This window comes from Mesoplodon densirostris, chromosome 3 (assembly GCF_025265405.1).
Source record: "Mesoplodon densirostris isolate mMesDen1 chromosome 3, mMesDen1 primary haplotype, whole genome shotgun sequence".
In the NCBI taxonomy this organism is placed as follows: Eukaryota; Metazoa; Chordata; class Mammalia; order Artiodactyla; family Ziphiidae; genus Mesoplodon; species Mesoplodon densirostris.
Window position 1 is genome coordinate 166,253,439 of NC_082663.1, and position 27,242 is coordinate 166,280,680.

The following is a 27,242-nucleotide window of genomic DNA, read 5'->3' on the forward strand; positions in this document are numbered from 1 at the left end:
GGTCCTTGGGGGCATAGGAAGGAGGCTGAGGGGAGAACGGGAGAGGCAGGCGGGAGGGGCCCTGAGGGAGGAGCAGGAGAGGAGCAGAGGGCATTTGCCCCGACCACTCGGGCCTTGCAAGCCTGCTAGGGTCCCAGGTGAGGTCCCCTGCCCTCTGAGACCAGGGTTGGGGGCAAGCCTGGGTCCCTTCGGTTCCTTGAGCCTAAGCTCCACCTCCTACAGCCCCCAGGGCCTTTTCCAGTCCTGGGGGGTCCTAAGCATTGGCCCCACCCACCACCCAAACCTTGCCCTTGCTTAGGCCCCACTCTCCACAGCCAAGGCCTTCCACCCCCCCTTTTTTTCCTTCCTTTCCCTCCTCCTCTTTTTTTACTGCTGTGGTACTGATGTACCTTCCAGTTGTTGATTCATCGATATTTTTATTTTTACATTCTTTCTACCATATCTGTTAGTTTCCTAGTCTAATTTTATTTTTCACTTTGTTGTTTTTCTCTTTTTTTTGCCACCCCACGCAGCTTGCGGGATCTTGATTAGCAAGCGCGGGGTCAGGGGGAAGCTCCTGCGGTGGGAGCTCCAAGTCCAAACATTGGACTAACAGATAACACCAGACCCCAGGGAATATTCATCAGAGTGAGGTCTCACCAAGTTCTTCATCTCAGCACCAAGACCCAGCCCTACCCAGTAGCCTACAAACTCCAGTGTTGGAAGCCTCAGGCCAAACAACCAGTAAAACAGGAACACAATCTGACTCATAAAAAATAAAAAAAAAAAAGAGACAGCGGAAACATATGTCACAGATGAAGAAGCAAAGGTAAAAACCTACAAGACCAAATAAATGAAGAAAGAGGCAGTCTACCTGAAAAAGAATCAGAGTAATGATAGTAAAGATGATCCAGAATCTTGGAAATAGAATGGAAGCATGCATTGAGATAATACAAGAAATGTTTAACAAAGATCTAGAAGAACTAAACAACAAACAGAGATGAACAACACAATAACTGAAATGAAAAACACACCAGAAGGAATCAATAACAGAATAACTGAGGTAGAAGAATGAATAAGCTGGCTGGAAGACAAAATGGTGGAAATAACTGCTGAGGAGTAGAATAAAGAAAAAAGAATGAAAAGAATTGAAGACAATTTTAGAGACCTCTGGGACAACACTAAATGCACCAACATTCAAATTATAGGCGTCCCAGAAGAAGAGAAAAAGAAAGGGTCTGAGAAAGTATTTGAAGAGATTATAGTGGAAAACTTGATTTTCCCCTAACATGGGAAAGGAAATAGTCACCCAGGTCTAAGAAGCACAAGAGTCCCATACAGGATAAACCCTAGGAAAAACACACCAGGACACATATTAATCAAAGTAACACAAATTAATTCAAAGAAAAAATATTATAAGGAGCAAGGGAAAAACAAAAAATAAACTTATGGGGATTCCTTTGTATGTTATCAGCTGATTTTTCAGCAGAAACTCTGCAGGCCAGAAGGGAGTGGCAGGATATACTTAAAATGATGAAAGAAAAAAATCTAACACCAAGATTACTCTACCCAGAAAGGATCTCATTCAGATTCGAAGGAGAAATCAAAAGTTTTTCAGACTAACAGAATTCAGCACCACCAAACCAGCTTTACAACAAATGCTGAAGAAACTTCTCTAGGCGGGAAACACAAGAGAAGAAAAACACCCATAAAAACAATTCCAGGGCTTCCCTGGTGGCGCAGTGGTTGAGAGTCTGCTTGCCAATGCAGGGGACACAGGTTCGTGCCCTGGTCCGGGAAGATCCCACATGCCGCGGAGTGGCTGGGCCCGTGAGCCATGGCCGCTGAGCCTGCACGTCCGGAGCCTGTGCTCCGCAACGGGAGAGGTCACAACAGTGAGAGGCCCACGTACCACAAAAAAAAAAAAAACCCAAAAACAATTCCAGAACAATTAAGAAAATGGTAATAGGAACATACCTATCAATAATAACCTCAGATGTAAATGGATTAAATGCCCCAACCAAAAGACACAGACTGGCTGAATGGAAACAAAAACAAGACCCATATATATGTGGCCTACAAGAGACCCACTTCAAACCTAGGGACACATACAGACTGAAAGTGAGGGGATGGAAAAAGATATTCCATGCAAAAGGAAGTCAAAAGAAAGCTGGAGTAGCAATACTCATATCAGATAAAATAGACTTTAAAATAAAGACTTTTATGAGAGATAAGGAAGGACACTACATAATGATCAAGGGATCAATCCAATTATAAATGTTCATGCACCCAACACAGGAGCACCTCAAAACATAAGGCAAATGCTAACAACCATGAAAGGGGAAATCGACAGTAACACAATAATCGTAGGGGACTTTAACACCCCACTTACACCAATGGACAGATCATCCAAACAGAAAATAAATAAGGAAACACAAGCTTTAAATGACACAATAGACCAGATAGATTTAATTGATATTTATAGAACATTCCACCCAAAAGTGGCAGAATACACTTTCTTCTCAGGTGCACATGGAATGTTCTCCAGGATAGATCACCTCTTGGGTCACAAATCAAGCCTTGGAAAATTTAAGAAAACTGAAATCATATCAAGCATCTTTTCTGACCACAACACTATGAGATTGGAAATCAATTACAGGAAGAAAACTGTAAAAAGCACAAATATATGGAGGCTAAACAGTGCTCTACTAAATAACCAGAGATCACTGAAGAAATCAAAGAAGAAATTTAAAAAATACATAGAAATAAATGACAACGTAAACTCGACGACCCAAAACCTATGGGACACAGCAAAAGCAGTTCTAAGAGGGGAGTTTATAGCAATTCAGTCTCACCTCAAGAAACAAGAAAAATGTCAAATACACAATCTAATCCTACACTTAAAACAACTAGAGAAAGAAGAACAAAGAAAACCCACAGTCAGTAGAACGAACGAAATCATAAAGATCAGAGCAGAAATAAATGAAATAGAAACGAAGAAAACAATAGCAAAGATCAATGAAACTAAAAGCTGGATCTTTGAGAAGATAAACAAAATTGATAAACCCTTAATCAGACTCATCACGAAAAAAAGGGAGAGGATGCAAATCAATAAAACTAGAAATGAAAAAGGAGAAATCACAGCTGACACTGCAGAAATACAAAGGATTATAAGAGACTACTACAAACAACTATATGCCAATAAAATGGACAACCACAAAGAAATGGACAAATTCTTGGAAAGGTATAATTTTCCAAGACTGAACCAGGAAGAGTTAGAAAATATAAACAGACCTATCACAAGCAATGAAGTTGAAACCATAATTAAAAATCCTCCAACAAACAAAAGTCCAGGACCAGATTGCTTCACATGCGAAATCTATCAAACATTTAGAGAAGAGCTTACACCGATCCTTCTCAAACTCTTCCAAAAACTTGCAGGGGGAGAAACACTCCCAAATTCATTCTATGAAGCCATCATCATCCTGATACCAAAACCAGAAAAAGATATCACAAAAAAAGAAAATTATGGACCAATATCACTGATGAACATAGATGCAAAACTCCTGAACAAAATCCTAGCAAACAGAATCCAAGAGCACATTAAAAGGATCATACACCATGATCAAGTGGGATTTATCCCAGGGATGCAAGGATTCTTCAATACATGCAAATCAATCAATGTGATGCACCACATTAACAAATTAAAGAATAAAAACCATATGATCTAACTTTTCTTTTACGGAAATGTTCTACTAAATATGATTTGGTTCATCTTGGTATAAAAAGGAAAAAGGTAAATAATTGTCCTCTGTGATCACTTCTTTCCATCACCAATCCAAAGAAAGACATTTTCATTTTCTGTTAATAAGAATAACTAAACTAAAAAAAATAAAGTAAAATAAAATAAAATAAATAAAAACCATAGGATCATCTCAATAAATGCACAAAAAGCTTTTGACAAAATTCAACACCCATTTATGATAAAAACTCTCCAGAAAATGGGCATAGAGGGAATGTACCTTAACATAATAAAGGCCATATATGACAAACCCACAGCAAACACCATACTCAATGGTGAAAAACTGAAAGCATTTCCACTAGGATCAGGAACAAGACAAGGATGTCCACTCTCGCCACTCTCATTCAACATAGTTTTGGAAGTCCTAGCCATGGTAATCAGAGAAGAAAAAGAAATAAAAGGAATACAAATCAGAAAGAAAGAAGTAAAATTGTCACTGTTTGCAGATGACATGATACTATACACAGAAAATCCCAAAGATGCCCCAGAAAACGACTAGAGCTAGTCAATGAATTTGGTAAGGTTGCAGGATACAAAAATTAATGCACAGAAATCTCTTGCATTCCTATACACTAACAACAAAAAATCAGAAAGAGAAATTAAGGAAACAGTCCCATTTACCATTGCAACAAAAAGAATAAAATAACTAGGAATAAACCTACCTAGGCAGGTGAAATACTTGTACTCAGAAGACTATAAAACACTGCTGAAAGAAACCAAAGATGACATACACAGATGGAGAAATATACCATGTTCTTGGATTGGAAGAATCAATATTGTGAGAATGACTATACTACCCAAAGCAATCTACAGATTCAATGCAATCCCTATCAAACTACCAATGGCATTCTTCACAGAAACAGAACAAAAAATCTTACAATTCGTATGGAAACACAAAGGACCCCAAATAGCCAAAGCAGTCTTGAGAAAGAAAAAAGGAGCTGGAGGAATCAGGCTACTTGACTTCAAACTATACCACTAAGCTACAGTAATCAAGACAGTATGGTACTGGCACAAAAACAGAAATAGAGATCAATGATTCAGGATAGAATGCCCAGAGATAAACCCACACACATATGGTCATCTAATTTACGACAAAGGAGGCAAGAGCATACAATGGAGAAAAGACAGCCTCTTCGGTAAGTGGTGCTGGGAAAAGTGGACAGGTGCATGTAAAAGAATGAAATTAGAACACTCCCTACTATCATACACAAAAATAAACTCCAAATGGATTAAAGACTTAAGTGTAAGACCAGACACTATAAAACATTTAGAGGAAAACATAGGAAAAACACTCTTTGACATAAACCACAGCAAGATCTTTTTTGACCCACCTCCTACAGCAACAGAAATAAAAACAAAAATAAACAAATGGGACTTAATTAAATTTAAAAGCTTTTGCACAACAAAGGAAACCATAAACAAGTCAAAAAGACAACCCTCAGAATGGGAGAAAATATTTGCAAATGAAACAACAGACAAAGGATTAATCTGCAAAATATACAAACAGCTCATGGAGCTCAGTATCAAAAAAACAAACAATCCAGTTAAAAAATGGGTGGAAGATCTAAATAGACATTTCACCAAGGAAGACATACAGATGGCCAAGAGGCACATGAAAAGCTGCTCAACATCACTATTTATTAGAGAAATGCAAATCAAAACTACAGTGAGGTATCACCTCACACCAGTTAGAATGGGCTTCATCAGAAAATCTACAAACAACAAATGCTGGAGAGGGTGTGGAGAAAAGGGAACCCTCTTGTACTGTTGGTGGGAATGTAAATTGATACAACCACTATGGAAAACAGTATGGAGGTTCCTTAAAAAACTAAAAATAGAACTACCATATGACCCAGCAATCCCACTGCTGGGTATATACCCTGAGAAAACCATCATTCAAAAAGAGACATGTACCACAATGTTCTTTGCAGCCCTATTTACAATACCCAGGACATGGAACCAACCTAGCTGTCCCTCAACAGATGAATGGTGAAGAAGATGTGGCACATAATTACAATGGAATATTACTCAGCCATAGAAAGAAACGAAATTGAGCTATTTGTAGTGAGGTGGATGGACCTAGAGTCTGTCATACAGAACGAAGTAAGTCAGAAAGAGCAAAACAAATACTGTACACTAATGCATATATGTGGAATCTAAGGAAAAAAAAATGGTACTGATGAACCTAGTTGCAGGGCAGGAATAAAGAGGTAGACGTAGAGAATGGACTTGATGACATGGGGTGGGAGGGTGAAGCTGGGGCAAAGCGAGAGTAGCATCGACATATATACACTACTGAATGTGAAACAGTTGGCTGGTGGGAAGCAGCCGCGTAGCACAGGGAGATCAGCTCGGTGCTTTGTGATGACCTAGAGGGGTGGGATAGGGAGGGTGGGAGGGAGGCTCAAGAGGGAGGGGATATGGGGAACATATGTATGCATATGGCTGATTTGCTTTGTTGTGCAACAGAAACTAACATGGTATTGTGAAGCAATTATACTCCAATAAAGATCTATTAAAAAAAAGAGGTAATTAAGGGAAAACGAGGACATTAGGCTGGGGTGTCCTTGTAAGAACAGGAGATAAGGAGAAAGACACACAGGGAAGACCACGTGAAGACACAGGGAGAAAACCGTCACCCACAAGCAAAGGGGAGAGAATCTCGGAAGAAACCTAACCTATCAACACACTGATCTCAGACTTCTAGCCTTCAGAATTGTAAGAAAATAAATTTCTGTTGTTTAAGCCAAAAAATAAAAAAAAGAATGAGGTAGGTATACATGATGTTACCTGAACTGCTTTCTACAATTTCTCATGAAGTTAAAAAAGGCCGTTGCCAAATGGTAGGTTGAACACGATCCCTTTTAGATTAAACTTAAAAAAAAATATGCTCAGATACCATAAATATTTCTGGAAGCCTAAAATAATAAACCTTCAAATGAGATGTCCTTGAAAATAGGAATGGAGGGGCAGGGAATGAATATACTTTGCACTTTTCACCTTTCTAATTGTTGAATGTTTTTACCAAGAGAATGAATACATTGTGTAATAAAACACCTGGAAATACCAAAGCTGTTGTACTATGTGCTCTAATTCTTTGTCTTAAATTCTTGACCATTCCTTTGCAGAAGGAAATGGAGATAAAGAGGCAACAAAGTCGCCTACTCATCACGCAGGGAAGAGTGAGGGGATCTGCGGGAAGGTCCAGCAGGAAGCCTGCCTGCAGTCCCACCCAGACACTCGGCGTGAGAAACCAACGAGTCATCTGGCCTCACCCTCCTCATCTGTAGAATAGACATCGGCCTGTACAAGTTATCCTAACATGGGTTCTGGTCTCAAAATTCTGCCTTGGTGCTGTCAAATGATTCCCCCTCCTCTTTAGGTTGATCAGCTCAACCTAAACCATGTTGACCTTGATTCCTTCTCTTGGTCTGCTTTCTGATGCAGTGGTCGGAATCAAGGGGCCGACTTCCCAGAAGATGGCAGGTAAATATTTATTTGTGTCATCACCAGACCCTTTCTTTCCTACGCCACCCCTCACCTCTCCCTCTTCTATCCTTGAAATAGGCCTTCAATTTTAGCCCTGCAGAAAATGCTATACTTCTCCCCCAAACTGAAGGCATTGTGAATTTGAAGATGCACGTTATAGGCAGGACGTGAGGCGGTCCCCATCCTAACACAGCTTTCATATTTCCAGACAAGGCCAAGAACTCAGATGGCGAGAACTCAGAAAACAAAGCACCCCCAGACCCAAACTGAATGTGTCCTTCCCGCCTGGTTCTCACACCCAACCCAGTGTGCCACACACCATTATACTGAAATTCTAGGTGGGGGGGTTAAATGTAAGTGTGCTACCTTTCCCCCTACTACTGAGCTTTTCTACAGCTAGTAATATCAGTTTAAATCACAAAAGTGTAAATAGCAGTGGGCATAATTATTGACATTAGGACATGTTGACTTTTAGGACAAAACTTTTTGTCTAATTAAATGTGGAACTATTCCGATAGTACCTATAATAAGGTCCATTACAGAGCAGACTGACCCCTGCAAAATGTCCTATCTAAGATGTTCACCTCAAAAAGGCATAAAATGCATTTTTATATTGCTGAGAATAGAAGCTTGGAGCATGGAGTTAAATGTTTCCCATTCACTGTCTTATGAAAAAGCAAAACCAAGGACTTCAACTTGATAAAGGTAAAACTGCTTCTCCAGCCATTTTCAGGAGATGAGAAACTCATTGAGTTGTTCTGAGTTAACTTTCTCATCATGAACCCTCGTAAAAAGCACTGTTTAGTGAGACAATAAATGAGCATGTTTTAATTAGAAAATGTGGAATCCAAGCAGTTATGCAGGAAAGAGGAGGATAGCTTAAAGGAGACATCAATAAAATAGAAGTTAAAATGCATGGGCCTCCCTGGTGGCGCAAGTGGTTGAGAGTCCGCCTGCCGATGCAGGGGATACGGGTTCGTGCCCCGGTCTGGGAGGATCCCATATGCCGCGGAGCGGCTGGGCCCGTGAGCCATGGCCGCTGAGCCTGCGCGTCCGGAGCCTGCGCGTCCGGAGCCTGTGCTCCGCAACGGGGGAGGCCACAGCAGTGAGAGGCCCGCATACCGCAAAGGAAAAGAAGGGAAAAAAAAAATGCATTAAGTGGCTACAGTGAACTCAAAGGTAAAGTCGTGGGCCGTTTGAGAAGTGAACCAGAGAGGCTGATGAATCAGAAGGGGATGTGAATTACTCAGTGGACCTTATTCTTTCTACTTCATATTGGAATCAGTTGTAAACCCCTTTCGGTGCCCAAGGCAAGTGAAGTAACCGGATGCTCTGAACCTTCCCTAATCCCACCCCTGGCCAGGACTGTGTGCTCAGAGGAGAATCACTATAATTAGCCAATAAGAAAAGGCAGCTGGGCTAGGGCAAAACGAGTTTGAACTTGGCCTGTTTTTTTTTTTTTTTTTCTTTCTTTCTTTTTTTTTTTCCTTCTAGACCTCTATCTTTTTTTTTTTTTTTTTTTTTTTTTTTGCTGTACGTGGGCCTCCCACTGCTGTGGCCTCTCCCGTTGTGGAGCACAGGCTCCGGACGCACAGGCTCAGCGGCCATGGCTCACGGGCCCAGCCACTCCGCGGCATGTGGGATCTTCCCGGACCGGGGCATGAACCTGTGTCCCCTGCATCGGCAGGCGGACTCTCAACCACTGCGCCACCAGGGAAGCCCTAGACCTCTATCTTATGGTCTCCTAACACTGTGGTGTTTGGTTATGGCCATGCCCTTCTTCCTGGTCTCCTGTTCCATGTGGGCACGTGATCCAGGCCTAGCCAGTCAACATGGCCCATGATCCAGGCCTCGGGATTGGGTTTGCTGTGGGCACGGGATTCTAGCTGGGTTCCTGAGAACCAGGAAGTTCCATTGAAATATCCAGAAGAAGAATTCCTTTTTCTATTACTTTCTGAGCTATGAGGATAGAGCCTATAATTCCCACAAAGATCTCACAAAAGGAGACCTGCTTAAGAACAATGTTGGAAAACAGAAAAACAAAACTGAGAGAGACAGAGAGAGCCTAATGCCTGAGTTTAAGTCCCTGAATCCAGTTCTGCCTGAATCTTGATTCTGTCCCAGACCCTTCATCTCCCCAGGTTTCATCCTCCTGACATGCTGAAGGGGACAACTGTATCCATCGCACAGGGCTTCAACTCGGATAACATAAAGCGCCTGATACAGTGCTTGGCACAAGGCAGGCACTGAAGAGGTGACTATGCCTAAAAACAAAGCCAAAAAGAGTGTTCGGTCCTTCACAGGAAGTGGAAAGATTTTCAATATGACCACCATCTCTCCTCACATGGATTCTGAGGTTTAGAAGCTGGAGAAGATGACCTTTGCCATCCTCTGCCTTTAGCACTCAGCTGTAGGACATGAACATACTAAGAGAGCCCTAAGCTGAATACAAGACACTCACACAGCAGGGTCCCATCCCCAGAGGGCTTTTACATTTATTCTCTCACCTTACTAAATTGGCCGGGGTGGGGTGGATTTGGGGTCCCACCAAATGCTTAAATGTACCTCATATCACCTTATGCCTTATTACCGGTTCCAAAGTGCAGTGGAGAGGATCTGGGTTGATAAGAGATTAAAAAGTCACGAAGATTAAGCTCCATTTAAAATTCTTATCTAAGCACATACCAACACAGGAACAAGACATTTCCCACCTTCTTCCTAGAACAGGATTTTTAATCCAGTCCTTCAAATAATTATAAAAAACAAAGCTTTTAATCGTCATATTGTTGGTGTGCAACAGCTTGACAGGAGGACTAATTGTTGAGCAGTTGTCTTAGGGACGCTCCAACCCAGCTGAAGCTTTAACAAACTGAAATAGAATTTCAGAACCATCTCACAAATAAAAAAGAAGTGTTACTCATTCTCTTTTTAAATATAAGGCAAGCACTCACAGCTAAAACATCAATAACAGAAATTGGAAGCACTTGCTGATTCCTCAAACAGTTATGCTGAGCAAGAAATGATTCTGTAAGGGATTTAAAAACACATGATTTTGAGGGTGATTCTCCATGGTTAACATTGCCATGGGCTTCCCTGGTGGCACAGTGGTTAAGAATCTGCCTGCCAATGCAGGGGACTAGGGTTGGAGCCCTGGTCTGGGAAGATCCCACATGCCATGAACCGATTAAGCCCGTGTGCCCTAACTACTGAGCCTGCGCCCTAGAGCCCACGAGCCACAACTACTGAAGCCCACGCCCTAGAGCCCATGCTCCGCAGCAAGAGAAGCCACAGCAATGAGAAGCCCACGCACCGCAACGAAGAGTAGCTCCCACTCGCTGCAACCAGAGAAGGCCCGCGCGCAACAACGAAGACCCAACGCAGCCAAATTAATTAATTAATTAATTAATTTAAAAAATTGTCATGACTTCTGAAAATGGATATTGGCATTCAAGACTTAGGGAACAGCCCGGAATTGTTCAGTGGGTTTTGGAGGGGAAAAAAGGTATCTGAGAAAAAGTTGCTTCAAGTTTCTTAAACTCCCCTATCATCTAAAGGATGCAGCCCTAGTTGAGCAAACTGGCTGAACGCCTGTGATAGACTGCAATTCTGGGGACATAAGATCCCCACTCACAGGGGCAGGCGAGACCAAGACTAATAAATCAAAGGAAGCTTCAGAAAAGGTGCAGAGCCTACTTCGCCTGCCTGGGAGAACCACGAACGCCTTATCTGACTTCTGTGAAAAGAAAAAATCATTGGGGAGCCAGAATTAGAAGAGCCTTGTGTTCCATCCAGTCTCTCCCGTCTAAGCCAGATAAAATATCCTCTGGGAAGGCTTCAGGAAATGCCCCAGGGGAATGACAGTTGATATTAGCTGAATGGGTGAAAGAGCACAGACAGAGATGAAAATATTTAGCTTTTTTCAACCTTGAACTTAACCCAAGAGTCCAACATTTACACATACTCAGGGCAGAGTCTTGCGCTTCCAAGCCATGACCACAAGGTGGCCTCAATCCCTAATTGGGTCCCCACGGTCCAGGCTGCAGAGGGACGGCTTTTGAAAAAAAGTTCCTTCTACCCAGAGGCTTCCCTGTAGTAACTCGCAAGTAAGAAGTTCAAGTCGCCAAAGCTTTAATAAACTTAACAGGGCTTTAAAATTTTACAGCAGGAGACAAATTTAAAAAGGACAGCCCTCCTTGTATACCTCTACCTTCAAGGATGTTTCCAAGTTTGCAAACCATGCCAAGAACAGACTGGAGTGGTCTTAAGTAAGATGCAATGCTTGTTTCTTTCTTAATGCACCTTGTAATTTGCACACGAGCCACAACACTTTATTTTCTTATTAACAGGTTTGAATATGTTTAACACTGCAAGCCCTAAATTGCAGAGCAGTGGATTAGACTAGGTTCTCTTTATTTTCCTGCCAATTGTCAGAAAGTGATTTGGGGTACGGGGTGCCCCTCCTTACTGGCTTTTTCTCTACCACTCATCCCCCCACCCCCCTGCCTCTATCCAACAACCAATCTCTTGTCTCCATCTACCGAAAAAAACAAAAAGACACAGCCTCATTTCTCATTGGAGAGCTTGCCTATCGAGCAGTTCAGTTATTGAGATTAATAAGCTGCCAGTTTCCAAGGAAGACTAAAAAAACTACAAAATTAAAGCTCACTGCAACGTGCAATGCTGCTGGTGGCCAGGCGGGATCATGGTGTCAAAAAGGCAAGGTAAAGCTATAAACTAAGGCTGAGCTGGAAACGCTAACCTCATTAATTTCCATGTTGCCTCTGATGAGAATTTAGAGGGAGCATAATGTTCTGCAATATGGAGAAATCAAGCGGCCTATCGATTTGAAAAGTGCTGGAATGCATCTGGTTCACCCGGAATGAATTCTAGTTTTAAACCTCACGCAGAAACGTTAAAAAAAAAAAAAAAAAAAAAGGAAGAAAAGCAAACAGGTTACGTTGGTTTAATATTCTCAAGATCAAACTTGTCAGTGATTCTGTCAGAAAATTAATCCTTAGGTAGAAAAATCAATCTGGAGAACAAGTGGAGAAGAGTCTTCAGGTTCAGCACGGTGAAGATGTTTCAACAGTCTTGTTGCTTCCCCATGACAACCTTATTTACTAAAGGTCTTGAGTCTTGATTCCCAAATACGCACTCCCAATAAAGCATCCATATGAGGCTAAGATTACTTGGTCTTAAAGATAAAAAGTATGTTTTCTGAAATGCTGATACCCAAATTAGATTCCTCAGGTGCCACTTACCAAGCCCAACAAGCTCCATTCTTTATCAGAGCACTTCCTGGGTGTTCATCACAACTTCCTGAGTGTCCCTACTCAAACTATGACCAAATGGCCAGCCACCATACCCGTGGCTGCATGGCTTTCTCCTACCAGTCTAGCAAAGACTGTCTGGAAGATAAACCCTATGCAAATCACAGAAGTAAAAAGGTAGCACTGCTTCTTATTTCTGCAGTGTCAATTTGCTCTAGCATTTTACGACATGCAGTGCACTAAACCTCCTCTGTAACTCAGCTCACATGGATCCCATGCTGCCACCACCATGGAGGCTCAGGACTTCAGACTGACCATCCTGGGTGGCCACCGATCCCACAGAGCTGGAGACAAGGGTCGCTTCTATCCTGCCTGGCTTATGACATTGTCAGTGACTAACTCTATGTCCAGTAACAGACTGGGATTCGTCCCTCAGATAATTTCTTGCCTTGTGTCACTTATACTGCATTAACTTCACCATTTCCATGGACTGGATACATTCTAATTGGATAATAAGCATCGTTTTGTTTTGTTCTTCTGGTCTCAAAGGCATTATCATGTGGTGGTTAAGAGCATTGCACATGGAGTCAGGTAGACCCAGGTTTCCACCCCAGTTCGGCCCCTTACTTATTTGGAGACGTGTAAGTAACTTCATCTTCCCAAGCCTCAGTTTCTGTTTATTTAAAATAGGGATAGTAACATATACTCAACAGAAGGGTTAAAGGGTTCAGTGGGATCATGCATGTAAAACTAAGCATGGAGCAAAAACTATTTGATAAAGTTGTTATTCACAGAACTATTCAATCATGTACAATAACTATTAAATTGAACAAAATTTCTGGAGAGATTTTTTTTTTAAGAGAAAAGTCCACTCCTGAGAGCTTTGATACACGAACTATGCTATCATTTGCAAATGGTTGTGCTTCTGTGTTACATCTATTATTTTAGAATCAAAATAAGTCTGGCCAATAACAGCTACTCTTAATACTCTTGTTGCCTCAGAGATTTAACAAGTGGAAAACCGAACTTGTTTCCTAAATGACATCCCTATTCACTCAGCCTCTTAGGCCAAAAAATTGGATACCGTGCTCACACCTGCCTAACCTACATCTTTTTTTTTTTTTTTTGCGGTATGCAGGCCTCTCACCATTGTGGACTCTCCCGCTGCGGAGCACAGGCTCCGGACGTGCAGGCCCAGCGGCCATGCCTCACGGGCCCAGCCGCTCCGCAGCATGTGGGATCTTCCCGGACCGGGGCACGAACCCGTGTGCCCTGCATTGGCAGGTGGACTCTCAACCACTGTGCCACCAGGGAAGCCCCTAACCTACATCTTGACATTCTATCAATCACAAATTCCTGCTGATTCTACCTTCAGTACCTACCTCACATCTTTGACCGTTCACCTTCTGGCCAGATTGGTAAGAGAAAGGCAGACAGCTCTGATACTGCAGCTATGGGCACCCTAATGGAAGCCCCACCATTTTTCATCTTAACTATGACAGTTATCTCCAGATTGGACCCTTAGTCCTGCTATAACTTGCCCTCAACCCCCCACCCCCACCTATTGACCCTATGGCAGCTACCATAGTTAAAACCAAAACGGAACCATTTATGTTATTATTTTGGCCTCCTGTTTAAAATGCTTCAATGACTTTTCACTGTTCTTGGCGCTGAGTCCAAAATCTTTAAAGCAGCCCCAAACCTTGCACTGTCCGGCTCTTGCCGGCCTGTCTAGTTTGCTTTCTCTTCCTGGCATCTTAGCGTTTCTTCCCCCAGCGGGTCGTGGTTTTCGCCACCTAGAACATTCTTTCAGTCTAATTAACACCTACTCATCCTTAGGGCTCAGACTAAATGCAAATTTCTCCTGAGTCTGGCTTCTCTATACCTCACACGGCACTTATTACACCTGTCACCGTAGGGGCATATGCCTAATCTTTTGTTCACATTCTGTCTACAGTCAGGAAACTCCAGAAGGGCAAGGACTTTGCTTTTCTTCTTCACTGCTGCATCCTCAATATGCCTGGTACCTGGTTGGGTCTCTTATTAGATGTTTCTCGAATGAGTAATGGATGACCATTTCAAAGAGCAACTTGCAAACTTGTTTGTAGCTTGAGGATCTGGATGGCTAAAATTAGGCCTTCTGGTATTTCAGGGCAAAAGCAAACTCAGAGGGAAGTTTTGTCCTGCTTAGGGATTCTCTTTAGTGACCTGCTACCGAGATAGATTCCAAGAAAGAAGCTTGCCTCAGCAAAATGCATAAAGGAAAGAAAGTTAGGTTCTGTTGCTGAGCTACTTTCTACCATCTTAGACAAAGAGATGCTGACTTCAGAAACTCCCAAAGAAGCAGCTGGCTAGGAAGATTCCTGACCTTGCTCCTCTCAGGAGAGGAAGGAGGAGATAGGTGCTATCAACCCAGAATTACACAGGGACCTTGTTCTAAGATCTTCTGCAAGTAAGCCAAGAGAAAGATGGTGGGCAGAGTGATTCTGTTACGCATACGTTAGAAAAGAGAGTCCAGGCTGTTTGCAATTAGTTCCTCTGCCCTATGTTTGGTTTTTCTTGGATTATATTATGGCTTACACATCAGTTGATTGCCTTGGGTAGTACAAATTTATATGCATTGTTATTTATATTATTAACATTGATACAGAACTCTCCTTATAAGATTTTTCATCTTGTGTTAAATTCCAGATTCATACAATCTATTTTCTGACTATGCCTCCTTAATTAGCACCTTGATTCTACTTGTCATAGAACAAAAATGGAAAACACACAGTCCAGGGCAGATCTAACATGGCTCATTAAGACTGATGAGAACATCAAAAAGCAATGCAGAGGGGCAAGGGCTTGTTCCTTACTGGTCTAAAGAAACACCTTGGATTTAGCCTGGAGTCTCGGGGGGTGGCAGAATGCTGCCCGTCATCTCCCAGAGTTAGGAGATTCTTCCATCATGCCCAGAAGTCTGTATTAATGAAAGTAGAGGTGGTGAAGCTGTTTGTAAATTTCCATTGCGTTTTCAAAATTGATGAGTACATCATGATCAGCCTCCAGAATGTCTTGCCCTGAATGTTTCTTTTTCCTGCTGTGGTTAATCAATTCTTATTGGGTATGAAAGACACGAATTGGAATCCTAGTGTGATATCATGCCCCTAACGTAAGAGCTTCCATTCCTACATTTGCTCTTGTGGGTAAGAAAATGACATCATTAAACTCACAATATTTCAGCATTTGAGTGAGTGAAATTGTTCAGTTCTACAGTTTCCAAGACTATATGGAAAACCACTGAAGAATGGGAACAAATGATGCTATAATCTTTGACTTTTTTCCATTTACCTGCTAGGTAAACTCTTTTTTTTTTTTTTTAAACATCTTTATTGGAGTATAATTGCTTTGCAATGGTGTGTTAGTTTCTGCTGTATAACAAAGTGAATCAGCTATACATATACATATGTCCCCATATCCCCTCCCTCTTGCATCTCCCTCCCTCCCACCCTCCCCATCCCACCCCTCTACCTTCTAGGTAAACTCTTGTTCATCCTTCGAAACCCAGCTCAAACAGCCCCTCAGCCGGGAAGCTTTTCCTGACCATCCTGGGAAAGTTAATAACTATTTCAACTGTACAACCACTGTAACTTACGCACTTCCATTCCTGTAAACACTGCACTATCTTTTTGTTTATGTGCCTATCTCCTTTTTTAGATTGTATGAGCTTTAAGGGCAGGATACATGTTTTAATCATAATCTCCCCAGTACCTAACATAGCGCTTAGTATTTTCGAGGGATTTGGTAAGTAAGTGCTAATAAGAGACTGTATAAATCATATTTAAAAGAGAAACACAAAGTTCAACAATTCTATTAATTATTGCTAAAGTTTTCATATATGAGACAAGCTGCACACCCAAATTATATGTATTCAGTTCCATGAATGGAGTTTCAAATATCTGTGACTGACTTTTAGTAATAGCCCCATCTCAAGGGCCTTATATTCTTGAACTCTTGGCCCTTGAATGTACTGATCAAAGAACATCCAGATATGCTCTCCCTTGTTTTTTTCCTTCTGCTAGGCTTCAAGGTTTGGGCCATCTTACTTCCCAAGCTTGCCTCCTCTAAAAGCATCACTGAGAAGCTCCAATCCTAGGAGAAATGCCATGTATCCTAACGATCTGCAGAAGGACTCTACAGGTCAGAAAGCATGTTCTGGGAGAACTTCAGGAGAACAAGAAGGGGACAGGCTTGGCTTTGCTGGTCCTCTCCTCCAGAGCCTTTCAAGGGAACACTTTATTGCCAACTGATCACATCAGAAACTGGGTGATGGGAGATACACTTATGCAGTGTATGTGTTCTCATCACCAACAGGAGACTCTTTGTGAGGAGTAGACACTCTGATGGATCTTTCCCTGAAGACGTGACAATTAAGGCAATACATGTAGGCTCGTGGCTGCTCCTGCATCAGACAATCTGACCACCTTTTTTATGTGTAGGGATCACGAGAGTTCCATCCAATGCGGCTCATAATTTACCATCTCACTGAAGCCCTAGAACGCTTGCAAGTTACTCTGTCCCCCAAGTCTAGATTCTGAGTTTTTAAAATGCTAATAACAACGATTCCTTCCTACCTCATTGGATTGCTTCCATGCTTGAATGAGGTAGTGCATTTAAACCACTAACATCGGCATGTACAAACTGCACAATAAAAACTGGTTGTTAATGGCGATGGTGGTCCTCTTCTTTCCTTTTTCTCCTTCTTTTTCCCCAATATCTACTACATTTCTCCTTCCCTTTCTCCCTCCTCTTTCTTCATCCTAACCACAGTGCATAGGCTTTATGTCTAGAAACTATTTTTCAAACAATGGTCTGTTAATGTGAAAATAGTCTGACTAGTACCCAACAAACTCTATGGCAGTTCATAGATATAAGGATGAAAAAGATAGAGTCTTATCCAGCCTTAAAGACCACTACCAACTATGAAAATATCCTCAATTAAGCCTGGTGGACCAGTCAACTTTCAGCCTGGAACCTTTCCAGCAAAGCTACTTATTAGTGGGTTATTCTATCAGTACAAATGTTTAAATCTATCTATTATGTATAATATATGCATAGAGTTCCTATTGACTTTCCCTACTGTAAGCCTTAGAGATTAAGACTGCAGGCCTGGTTACAAATCACCTACAGTTGTTAGAAAATAAAATGTATTAAAGTTTGGAGCGACTACAGTGACAGTGGTATACAACTTATTCAAGTTCAAGATCTTATTAATAAAACAAAACATATTAGAGAGAAGAAACAACATCAAATGCTATGGCTTGCACAATTATTTCCAGCTGTGTGCAGAAACTTCACGGGTCATTACCAGAAAGATGACAGATTATTTCAGTCTTTCCTTAAACCTAAGTTATTAAAGTTTAAAAACTATGTGGGAACTTTTTGAAGGTTCAGTATGAATTAGTCCTTCTCTCTTTGCTCTCCATGGTTCTTCCAGGCAAGGAAACAGTAACAATTGAAGCACACAAACATGAAAGTGTCTGGGGATGGAACGGCAAGGCCTGTTCCAGTATCTGGCTGACCCACTGTCAATTACATTGCAACTTGCTGTGCTGTGACCAATGCCCCTTCCTTCAGGTCACGAAGGCAGGTGTGATTTTGGAAGACCAGAAGCAAAGGGGAGAAAAGGACAGGAGCAAAGGCAAAACAAAACAAAGCCAGACCTGGAATCACTTTGAAACCCTTCCCTCTCAACATAAGTGCTGCCGCTTTTTTCTTGTTTGTTTTTTTACACTATTGTTTGCCCCTCAGGCATCAAGCTGTTAGTGTATACGGGAGGGATTAAAGCGAGACTGCATGTTGGATGAAGTATAAATTAAAATTATACTTCTGTCAGTCTGGAATCAGGGATTGTTTCTCAAGGTCTCCCCAAACACTTAATTTCAAATGAGTCTTCATTTATGACTTCAAGAAAGGCTAAATGTATAATTTATCAGCAGCTTTCTGTCAATATACCCTTAGAAGCATGTTCCCCATGAGTCTTTGAGTAAAAATATGTTATGCTAATTCTATTAGTTGGGTACACAGGAGCTGTGGAGGAAAGTAAACAAGCATTAAAAGGAGACACATGTGAAGAAAGAAATACCTATCAACCTACCGTCCAGGGTCAAATTACCAAGGGAACAGCACAGAGTTGGTCAACGTGTCCCATAAGGTAGGCGGGATTTTCTCCCGACTGCTCTGGGCGGATGATGCAGCAGGGAGCCAAGTGTGATCGTAATAGGGACTTACCGGGTCTCCAGGGGCACGTTGCTGTTTAGCACCCAGCTGTCCTGAAGCTGAACTGACTCGGGCGTGGTGGCCAGGTCATTGGGCGCGGGAGCTGGGGCGTGAATCTGACTCCGCCGATTGGTCAGCGAGTTCCTGTTGAGGGAATTGGCTGACGAGTGGTGATGGGACAGCGTGTGGTTGTGCGGGGGTGGCAGAGGGGGCCTCAGAGTTGACTGGCTGTGGTGGTTCGGAGGGCCTGAGAAAAGAGGAAGGAGAAACGGCCATTAGGGGCTTCAGAATGTGGCTGCGATCACTCTGCAAGCCTGCGGAGGAGAGCCTGGAACCAAAGCCTCGATATTGACCATTGCCGAATGTCAGGAACTACAGATGCAGATACGACTGTGACCAGCATCCCAATGTCAGTTACTAACAAATAGTATACTTTATCCCTTTATCCCTCGGCATCAAATTAAGAATGAGAAACTAGGTTAGCAAAACCAGGCTGGTGAGGGGTGACCAGTGGAATTATTTGAAACATATTAATTCTGCAATGAAAGTAACATGATATTCAACGAGGCTGAGCATTGTTGTAACAAGTCCCTAGCTCATTTCCTGGTAAACCAGTGCACTCCATACATTCTTTAAAAACACGGCATCTTTGTGAAGGTATAAGAAAGATGGAACACTCTAAGTCAGGGAGTAGTAAATTTAAACACCTATCAGGGGCCAGGCAGGAAAGTGAAGTGGACTGGGGTGAACTGGAGATGGCAGGGAGCAGCCCTCACTCAGATCCAGGCTCACGTGGCCATGTAGGGGTTAGAGCTCAAGGCAGATGATCTTCCAGTTTTTCTAGGAGAGCTGAAGATCTGGACTTTTTCAAAAGAGTTTTCTGATTTTTAAAAAATGCTGACAATTAAAAAATATGTGTGTGTGTGTATTTATATATATATATGTTTATATACACACACATATTCACATGTATATGTATACTTTTTAAAATAAGAATCAACAAAACACACCTGTGAGCCTGCTCAGATCAGGGGCTTCATAACATCTGTCCTCTGAGAGATGAACCCTGAGGACCCAGTCTCTGGAGAAGGTCAGGGTTAATGTTTTCAAACCACGACCCTTACTCCAAATTGCATCCTGGTTTCTAAACTTGCAATCCTCTGTCCTTGCAGGAAAAACTCACAAAGGACAACTATACCCCTGTTTTCCCCTGTAATTCTCCTGTAAATATGACCATGGATGACAATTCCACACACTGTTTTCCTAGCAACCCACTCTCCACCTACCAAGTGAAATATTTTAAGCATAATGAAAATGAAGGTCGTTCACTATGCAACGTAAGCCTATCATTTGGTTCTAATGGCTGCTGAAACATGACTTTTAATTTGTGTCCTTTGAGAAAGTTTATGTTTTGAAGCCTCCAGTCGGGGTTGGCAGCCCGCCAGGTGACTGCCGAGCCGTGTCATTTTGGCCCCTGCCAACTTTGAATATCCTCAGCCCCCGCTGTCCTGGCTTTAAGAAGTTGGCTCAAGTCATTTAAACAAGCAATTTGACACAAATTTCAACTACTTGTCTCCTTATGTGACTGGGCTACATCTCCAAAAGTTGTAATCTACATTCCGTGGCTCCTGGGAAGCTTGCAGAAACGTTCCGAAAGAAAGACAACATGTCAAGAAGATCCTAGGTTTGGAGAGCATCATGACCATCGAAAACAGGAAAGAAAAATACAGAGGAAAATGGTTCCTTGAAGTTTGCATCTCTGGGCTGAAATTACTTGGGGAGATTTTTTTTTTTTTGGTGTCCAGAAAAAGACAACTAAAACTAAAACCTAATGGGAAATGCCACTGTACAAGTTGTATAGATTTTAAATCGCGTCCTCCAAATGAACCTGTAATTCGTATTTTCCATTCTGCACCGGTGACATTTTAAATATATCTTTGAGGGAGTTCCATTGCTGTAACAGGCTACTATATTTTCTGGCATTGTTGTCTGTCTTGTAATCTATTATTATATGGTTATTTACGTTTGTCTGTCTCGTATTAGTGGAAAGAGGTGAGAAAAGGGGGTGAAATGATGTAATAACGATCCTTCAGAGATGGTATCCAAGCCCCTCACACAAGGTTAATGAATTCTCATGCCTTTCTTTCTCCCCCTCTCAACTCCCATCGAAGTGGTGTCATTATTCTCCATTAGTTAGGTAATTATGAGACTTGCCTCGGGAAGGCGAGATGAATCAGTGTTCAAGCGAGAACCCACCCTCCCCAGCCCCAAGCCCTAACCTACTATCTCCCTCAGCCCCCCGCCCCCGCCCTCCAGCCCTCCAGACCACACACTCTCCCAAAGTACAAAGAGGCTGTGTGAGGGATTTAATTAACTAAATGAGATATCGGGACCCTCCTGCTTCCTGTCTGTTCACCCTGAGATTTCTCTGTCTGCTCCAGCCTGGGTGGCCCTTCCCTGTCCATCTGTGTTCAGTGTGGGTGGAATTCCCGTGGTTGTCTTTCTGCGGACGCAGCCAGGGATGGTGCTGATGGGGGAATGGAAACGCCGACCCGGGTGTGGTGTGGTATGTTCCAAACAAAACAGAGGCTGAGTTTTCCAGTTAATTTAAAGAAACGTCAACTCTCCTCCCATTTCTCCTAAAGAGAAGGCCTGTAGTTTCATGGGGTCGGGGGGGAGATGGAGAAAGAAGTGCAGAGGAAGATGAACAAATACTTAACTCTCCACTCACCCGGGTCCTCCTATAAAGCAACAAGCTCTTTCACTGCACTTACATCAAATTACTGATAGCAATTACAACAAAAACTATCCCGCGTCCTCAATATCGAAAGATTTCCTCCTTATACTGTTGCTCATTTCCACTGTGATGTTGATCATATTTGCTCATTTACCTCTCTATCCGAAACACAAACTTTTCAACTAGGTACAGGAGCTAGAAGGAAAAGACAGTGACAGCACAGAGGGGTAAAGGCTACCACTGGGGGAGAAGCAGAGTGGTGCGGAAGCATTGAGCCAGTGGTTAGGGGATAAAATCCAAAGAACTGAGTTCAAGGATCGGGTCTGACCAATTTTGAGTTGCGTGACCCTGGGCCTGAGACTTCATTTCTTTGTCAGTGTCTTCATCTGCCAAATGATGAAAACAGCACTAACTACCCGTAAGGAAGTTTGAGGGGAAGATGAATGTAAAATGCTAAACATGCTACCCGATGGCTGGCAAGTTCCCCCAAACCATGTGCAGGGAACACTGCTTGGTTCTCCTAGGAATAAACGGATGGATAAAGACATAACTGCAGCTCTCAAGGATCCTAGATTTGAGTAGATGGAATACACCCCGACTTCAGCTCTCTAGGCCAGGAGTCACAAACCAGCAGCACCCAAGCTGAATATTACCAAAAATTCAAGGTCAAGATTGTACATCGTGTTCTGGACTTCTGACTTCTCTTGAAAACAAAAACAAATTGAAGTCTGTATTCCCTCAAGGCAACAACTGGATAGAGCTGAATGCCACTGGGTGGTTTTGTTTAGTTTGTTTTTGTCATCAGCCCGAATGATCCCTGTTATCTTCATCTGATCGGATGTATGCACTTATGTTACTGGCTGGTGGGCATTTATGTTTTTGACTGCTGGCTTGACTGGGGGTTCCTTAGCATTCTCTGTGGGTCACGTACCGCTAATATAACAACATCTCTGCTACAGCTAATGATCTCAAGCACTTTTTGTGTTTGTTTTTGTTACACTCATCCAATGCATTTGCAGATTGTGACGGTTTTCTATTTCAAAAAATGCAGACAATGGCAAGCAACATGCCTCACCGCTTTCTAAGAAGCTAAATGACATGAAAAGCCGTTCTCCAAGGCAAGTGTTGTCTTCAGTCTGTGGTGAAACAAAAATGAATACCTCAGCTTGATGAAGGAAACTTCGCATCCACTCTGAGTCCCATACTTTTATTGGGCTTAATTCATGTGCATCGAATGGCCCTTCTATTACATAAATATGAAATCACATAATAATGTAATTGAGCCACAGATAACTATGCAACATAAACACTTACATGGTATCAACCTAATAAGTAGGCTTTTAGCAGGCAAAAGGCAACGGTCATTAAAATTGCTGTGTTAACCTATTATTCTACACCTGATTTATCTCGGGTCCAGAACCTGGAATTTGTTTTTAGGTACTGTGGAGCTTTTAGTCCTAGGAAGAAGGAGCTATATATTGGTTCTTTGCTAAAAGCTAGGGTGGGACAGGTAGGACTCATATCAAAGATAAGTTAATTTGTGGAGAAGGTGCTTCCTGTAGATTTAAAAATTAAGTGCTTGAATGAATGCTTAACTTGTCCTGTTTGCTTGTTTGGACTTATTTGCTTGAATGGTCTATGCTTCTGAGCTTTTAGATTTGCTGTGGGACAGTTGCCAGCAATTTTGATCCTGACAGAGATGCCGTTCACATATGCTGTCCCTCCTAAATGCCAACTGGTTGACAGTAGAGTTTTAAAAAATAAAGCAGTGCTTCTTTATCAGTTCACAATATCAATTCCAACAAAGTTGTGTGGCCACTACAAAATCAACTCTGTTTAAAATAATTTTTAAGTATAGTTGATTTACGATTTCATGTAAGTTTTAGTGTACAGCACAGCAATTCAGTTATACATATAATATATATTCTTTTTCAGATCCTTTTCCCATATAGGTTATTATGTAATACTGAGTATAGTTTCCTGTGCTAAACAGTAGGTCCTCGTTGGTTATCTATTTTATACGTGTATATGTTAATCCCAGCCTCCTAATTTATCCCTCCCCCCATCCCCCTTTCCCCTTTGGTAACCATTAGTTTGTTTTCTGTGTCTGTGAGTCTCTTTCTGTTTTGGAAATAAGTTCATTTGTGTCTTTTTTTTTTTTTTTTTTTTTTTTTGGCTGTGTTGGGTCTTCGTTGCTGCACGGGCTTTTCTCTAATTGAGGCAAGTGGGAGCTACTCTTTTTTTTTTTTTTTTTTAAGAAACTGCTTTTTATTTATTTATTTATTTTTGGCTGTGTTGGGTCTTCGTTTCTGTGCGAGGGCTTTCTCTAGTTGTGGCAAGCAGGGGCCACTCTTCATCGCGGTGCGCGGGCCTTTCACTGTCGCATCCTCTCTTGTGGTGGGGCACGGGCTCCAGAGGCGCAGGCTCAGTAGTTGTGGCTCATGGGCCTAGTTGCTCCGCGGCATGTGGGATCTTCCCAGACCAGGGCTCAAACCCGTGTCCCCTGCATTGGCAGGCAGATCCTTAACCACTGCGCCACCAGGGAAGCCCAGTGTCTTTTTTTTTTTTTTTTGATTCCACATATAAGCTATATCATATGGTATTTGTCTTTGTCTGGCTTACTTCACTTAGTATGATAATCTCTAGGTCTATCCATGTTGCTGCAAATGGCATTATTTCATTCCTTTTTATGGCTGAGTAGTATCCCATTGTGTATATATACTGGAGTATCAACTCTTGTGTTGACTAGATGAGTGGTGCTCAAATAGTATGTGGAAACCAGCAACACCCACATTTTAAATAATGTATAAAGAAAGAAATTTCGGGCTTCCCTAGTGGCGCAGTGGTTGAGAGTCCGCCTGCCGATGTAGGGGACGCGGGTTCGTGCCCTGGTCCGGGAAGATCCCACATGCCACGGAGCAGCTGGGCCCGTGAGCCATGGCCGCTGAGCCTGCGCGTCCGGAGCCTGTGCTCCGCAACGGGAGAGGCCACAACAGTGAGAGGCCTGCGTACCGCAAAAAAAAAAAAAAAAAAAAGAAAGAAAGAAATTTCTTTGCAGCTAAGGAAGTAAATTCACAATAATTGGCTACTGTTGTTGCATTTTTCCTAAATAAACAGCTGGGGGAGACATTTAGGCTGGGTCTACCCTTGCCAAGGGGGGTGTTGATGACAGTGGGAAGGCAGGGATGAACTCAGATTGGTGGTGTCTTGCCCACACCAATTATTCCTGGCAATTAAAAATGATGATAAAATGTGTGAAAGAAAAATAAAAGTAGAGCCCTGCCTAGCTGCTAATAATTCACTCATTCTTGGAGATGGCATGCCAATTGTTGGCCTTTAAAAAAATTTCAACCCTTCAGACCCCAAGATGATGAATTAACCACAAACTGTCTGCCTTAAGAACATCATCTTTGGAGCAGGTTCCATCTTGATGGCAATCTGAAGATGCAAGAAGTGGGGATGGTGTTGACAGAGCTTCTGGAGTCTCTGGGTGATGAAAACTGGCACCAGGACATCCTGTTCAAATTTGACCTTGAATGGGAGCTAGAGGGAGTCGGAGGTGAGAATTTTCAAGAGTAACAGCCTGTGGTTAGAACTATGGAGAGTGGAGGCTATTGCAGATGGCCAGGCTGCTGGGTGGTTTTGAACCCCTGCTTGGCCACTTACTAGCTGTGTGACCACTGGAAAGTTACGTATTGTTTTATGAGTCTGTTTCTTCATCTGTAAAATGGGTATAGAGATTTTACTTCTCTCATATGGCTGTTAGGAGGATCAAATGAGAATATTTATAGGGAGCCCAGCACAATTCTTAGCATAGAGTAAGCTATCAACACATATTATTTTGTGTTATAATTAAAAATACCAGTAATAGTAATACCAGCAATAGCAACCATGGTTCTGGTGAAAGTAACGAGTACCTCCTGGGTCACTCCAGTTTTCCTAGCTCTTTGAGGTGGCAGCTTTCATGGTGAGATATCAAATCAACATATGGAGGCAAAGTCACTAACCTCAACCTCTCTACCTTCAAATTCTGTCTACAGAAGGGCATAGTGACTAAGTGACATGGCACAGGCATTAATTCAGGTGGTCTCAAGAGCATCTCTCTAAGAGCCTGCCGAAGTGGAACTTGGGATTCAGAACTGTCCCATTTCCATAAACAAATAATGACAACAAACCAATAATACTGACAATAGATGCTATGAATTAAGCTCTCCCTGTGTGTCTGATCCTGTGGTAAGTGCTGTACTTAAATTATTTCAGGGTATTCCCACTCACTCCTATGGGATAGGTTCTCTTATCATCCCCATTTACACAGATCCTGCACGTGAGGCTCAGAGAGGTTAAGTAATTCGCCAGTGGTCACACAGCTCAGTAAACGGTAGAGCTGATATTTGACCCCAGGGTCTCTTCCCCACTCTGCCCCATGCAGAGGAGCACGAGGCCCCAGAGAGCACGCACACAGGGAGGGAATGAGGACCCTACCCCAGTTTATGCACGCCCCCTCAGATACAGAGGAAAACTGGCTTGACGCATTTCTTTGCACATGTGCTTAAATTGTAGAAGCAAATCTTGTGAGAAAGTGGAGGGAATCGCCCACCTCAAAGCTCTGCCCCTCACAGTGCTGCTTGAATCAGGAGAAATAGGCCAGAACAGCTAAAGTGCAGCGCAGTCTCTTTTCTGTGCTTTCCCAAAAGGCCCTCCTCAAGCTTCCTCCTCCACGCTGCATCCCTGGCTCCCAATTAGGTCTGCTGGAGGCAGAAACGAGGGCACACTGGTCCCATCTCATCCTGCCAGCTCTGACTGGAGGCACTTTGCCAATAGCCCGGGGTTGGGGGGAGGGGGGTCCAGATCCAGCTTCCTCCTGCATTTGGAGAGAGGCTTACTTATTTGTCTCAAAGTACTGGATGCTGTGGACATTCAGCTTGCTCCCTCCTTCCCTGTCTTTAATATCTACTGAATGATTTGTTTCCTAAAGAGCGGACTCTTATTTTTTTATTATTGACCCTCCTATGGTATTGCTGGCTTTTCAGGATGGTTGACTGGTCTGCAGTATTTCTTGCATCTGGCTGCTATTGTCAGGCTGCACATTTCTCCGCATTTCAGAATAGAGGAGAAAAAAGAAAGCAGGATGAAGGAGCCAGCCAAGTTACGGCCTCTTTCTCATCTCCCACGGGGCCTCACATAGGCTCTGGCCAGTGCCTCTTGGCCTGAGTTGCACAGTCCTGGGCCAGGGGCCATCCTTCATGGAAAGACCCCAGTCAGCCTGACCAGAGCACCAGAGAAGGAAAGGATGGTACTTACTCAAAAGCAATGATTTGTAGTTCTCTTACTTACATAAAATGCGTGACCTCAGAGAAAAAATATTCCGGGTGCCTTCATAATGACACATCCCATGACAGAAGCATGGGGATTGCAGTCCTAAGGAGGAATCACTTGCAGGCTTAGAAACCAAAGTTTTGTCACCTCTACCTACATTCATAAACAACTACAGTTTAGAGGGACATATTAGCTCATCTAAGAACAATTGCTCACATTTAATAAGCCCCAGCTGTGTAATAAGCACTCTATATATTGTACCTTATTTCAAATTTATAATACTCTACTCAATATTCTGTGAAAACCTATATGAGAAAAGAATCTGAAAAAGAATGAATATATGTATATGTGTAACTGAATCACTTTGCTGTACACCTGAAACTAA

The 27,242-nt window shown here is 42.5% G+C and overlaps 1 protein-coding gene across 7 annotated transcripts in view; it reads right to left on the reverse strand.

The window, feature by feature from the left end:
* TENM2 (teneurin transmembrane protein 2) overlaps positions 1 to 27,242 on the reverse strand; it is a 1,009,203-nt gene that overhangs the window by 318,107 nt on the left and 663,854 nt on the right. For all 7 annotated transcript variants that reach the window (XM_060094960.1, XM_060094959.1, XM_060094962.1 and 4 more), the window contains one exon: positions 18,817 to 19,051. In XM_060094960.1, coding sequence (XP_059950943.1) covers positions 18,817 to 19,051 — 235 coding nt within the window. The remainder of the gene's footprint in view (positions 1 to 18,816; positions 19,052 to 27,242) is intronic.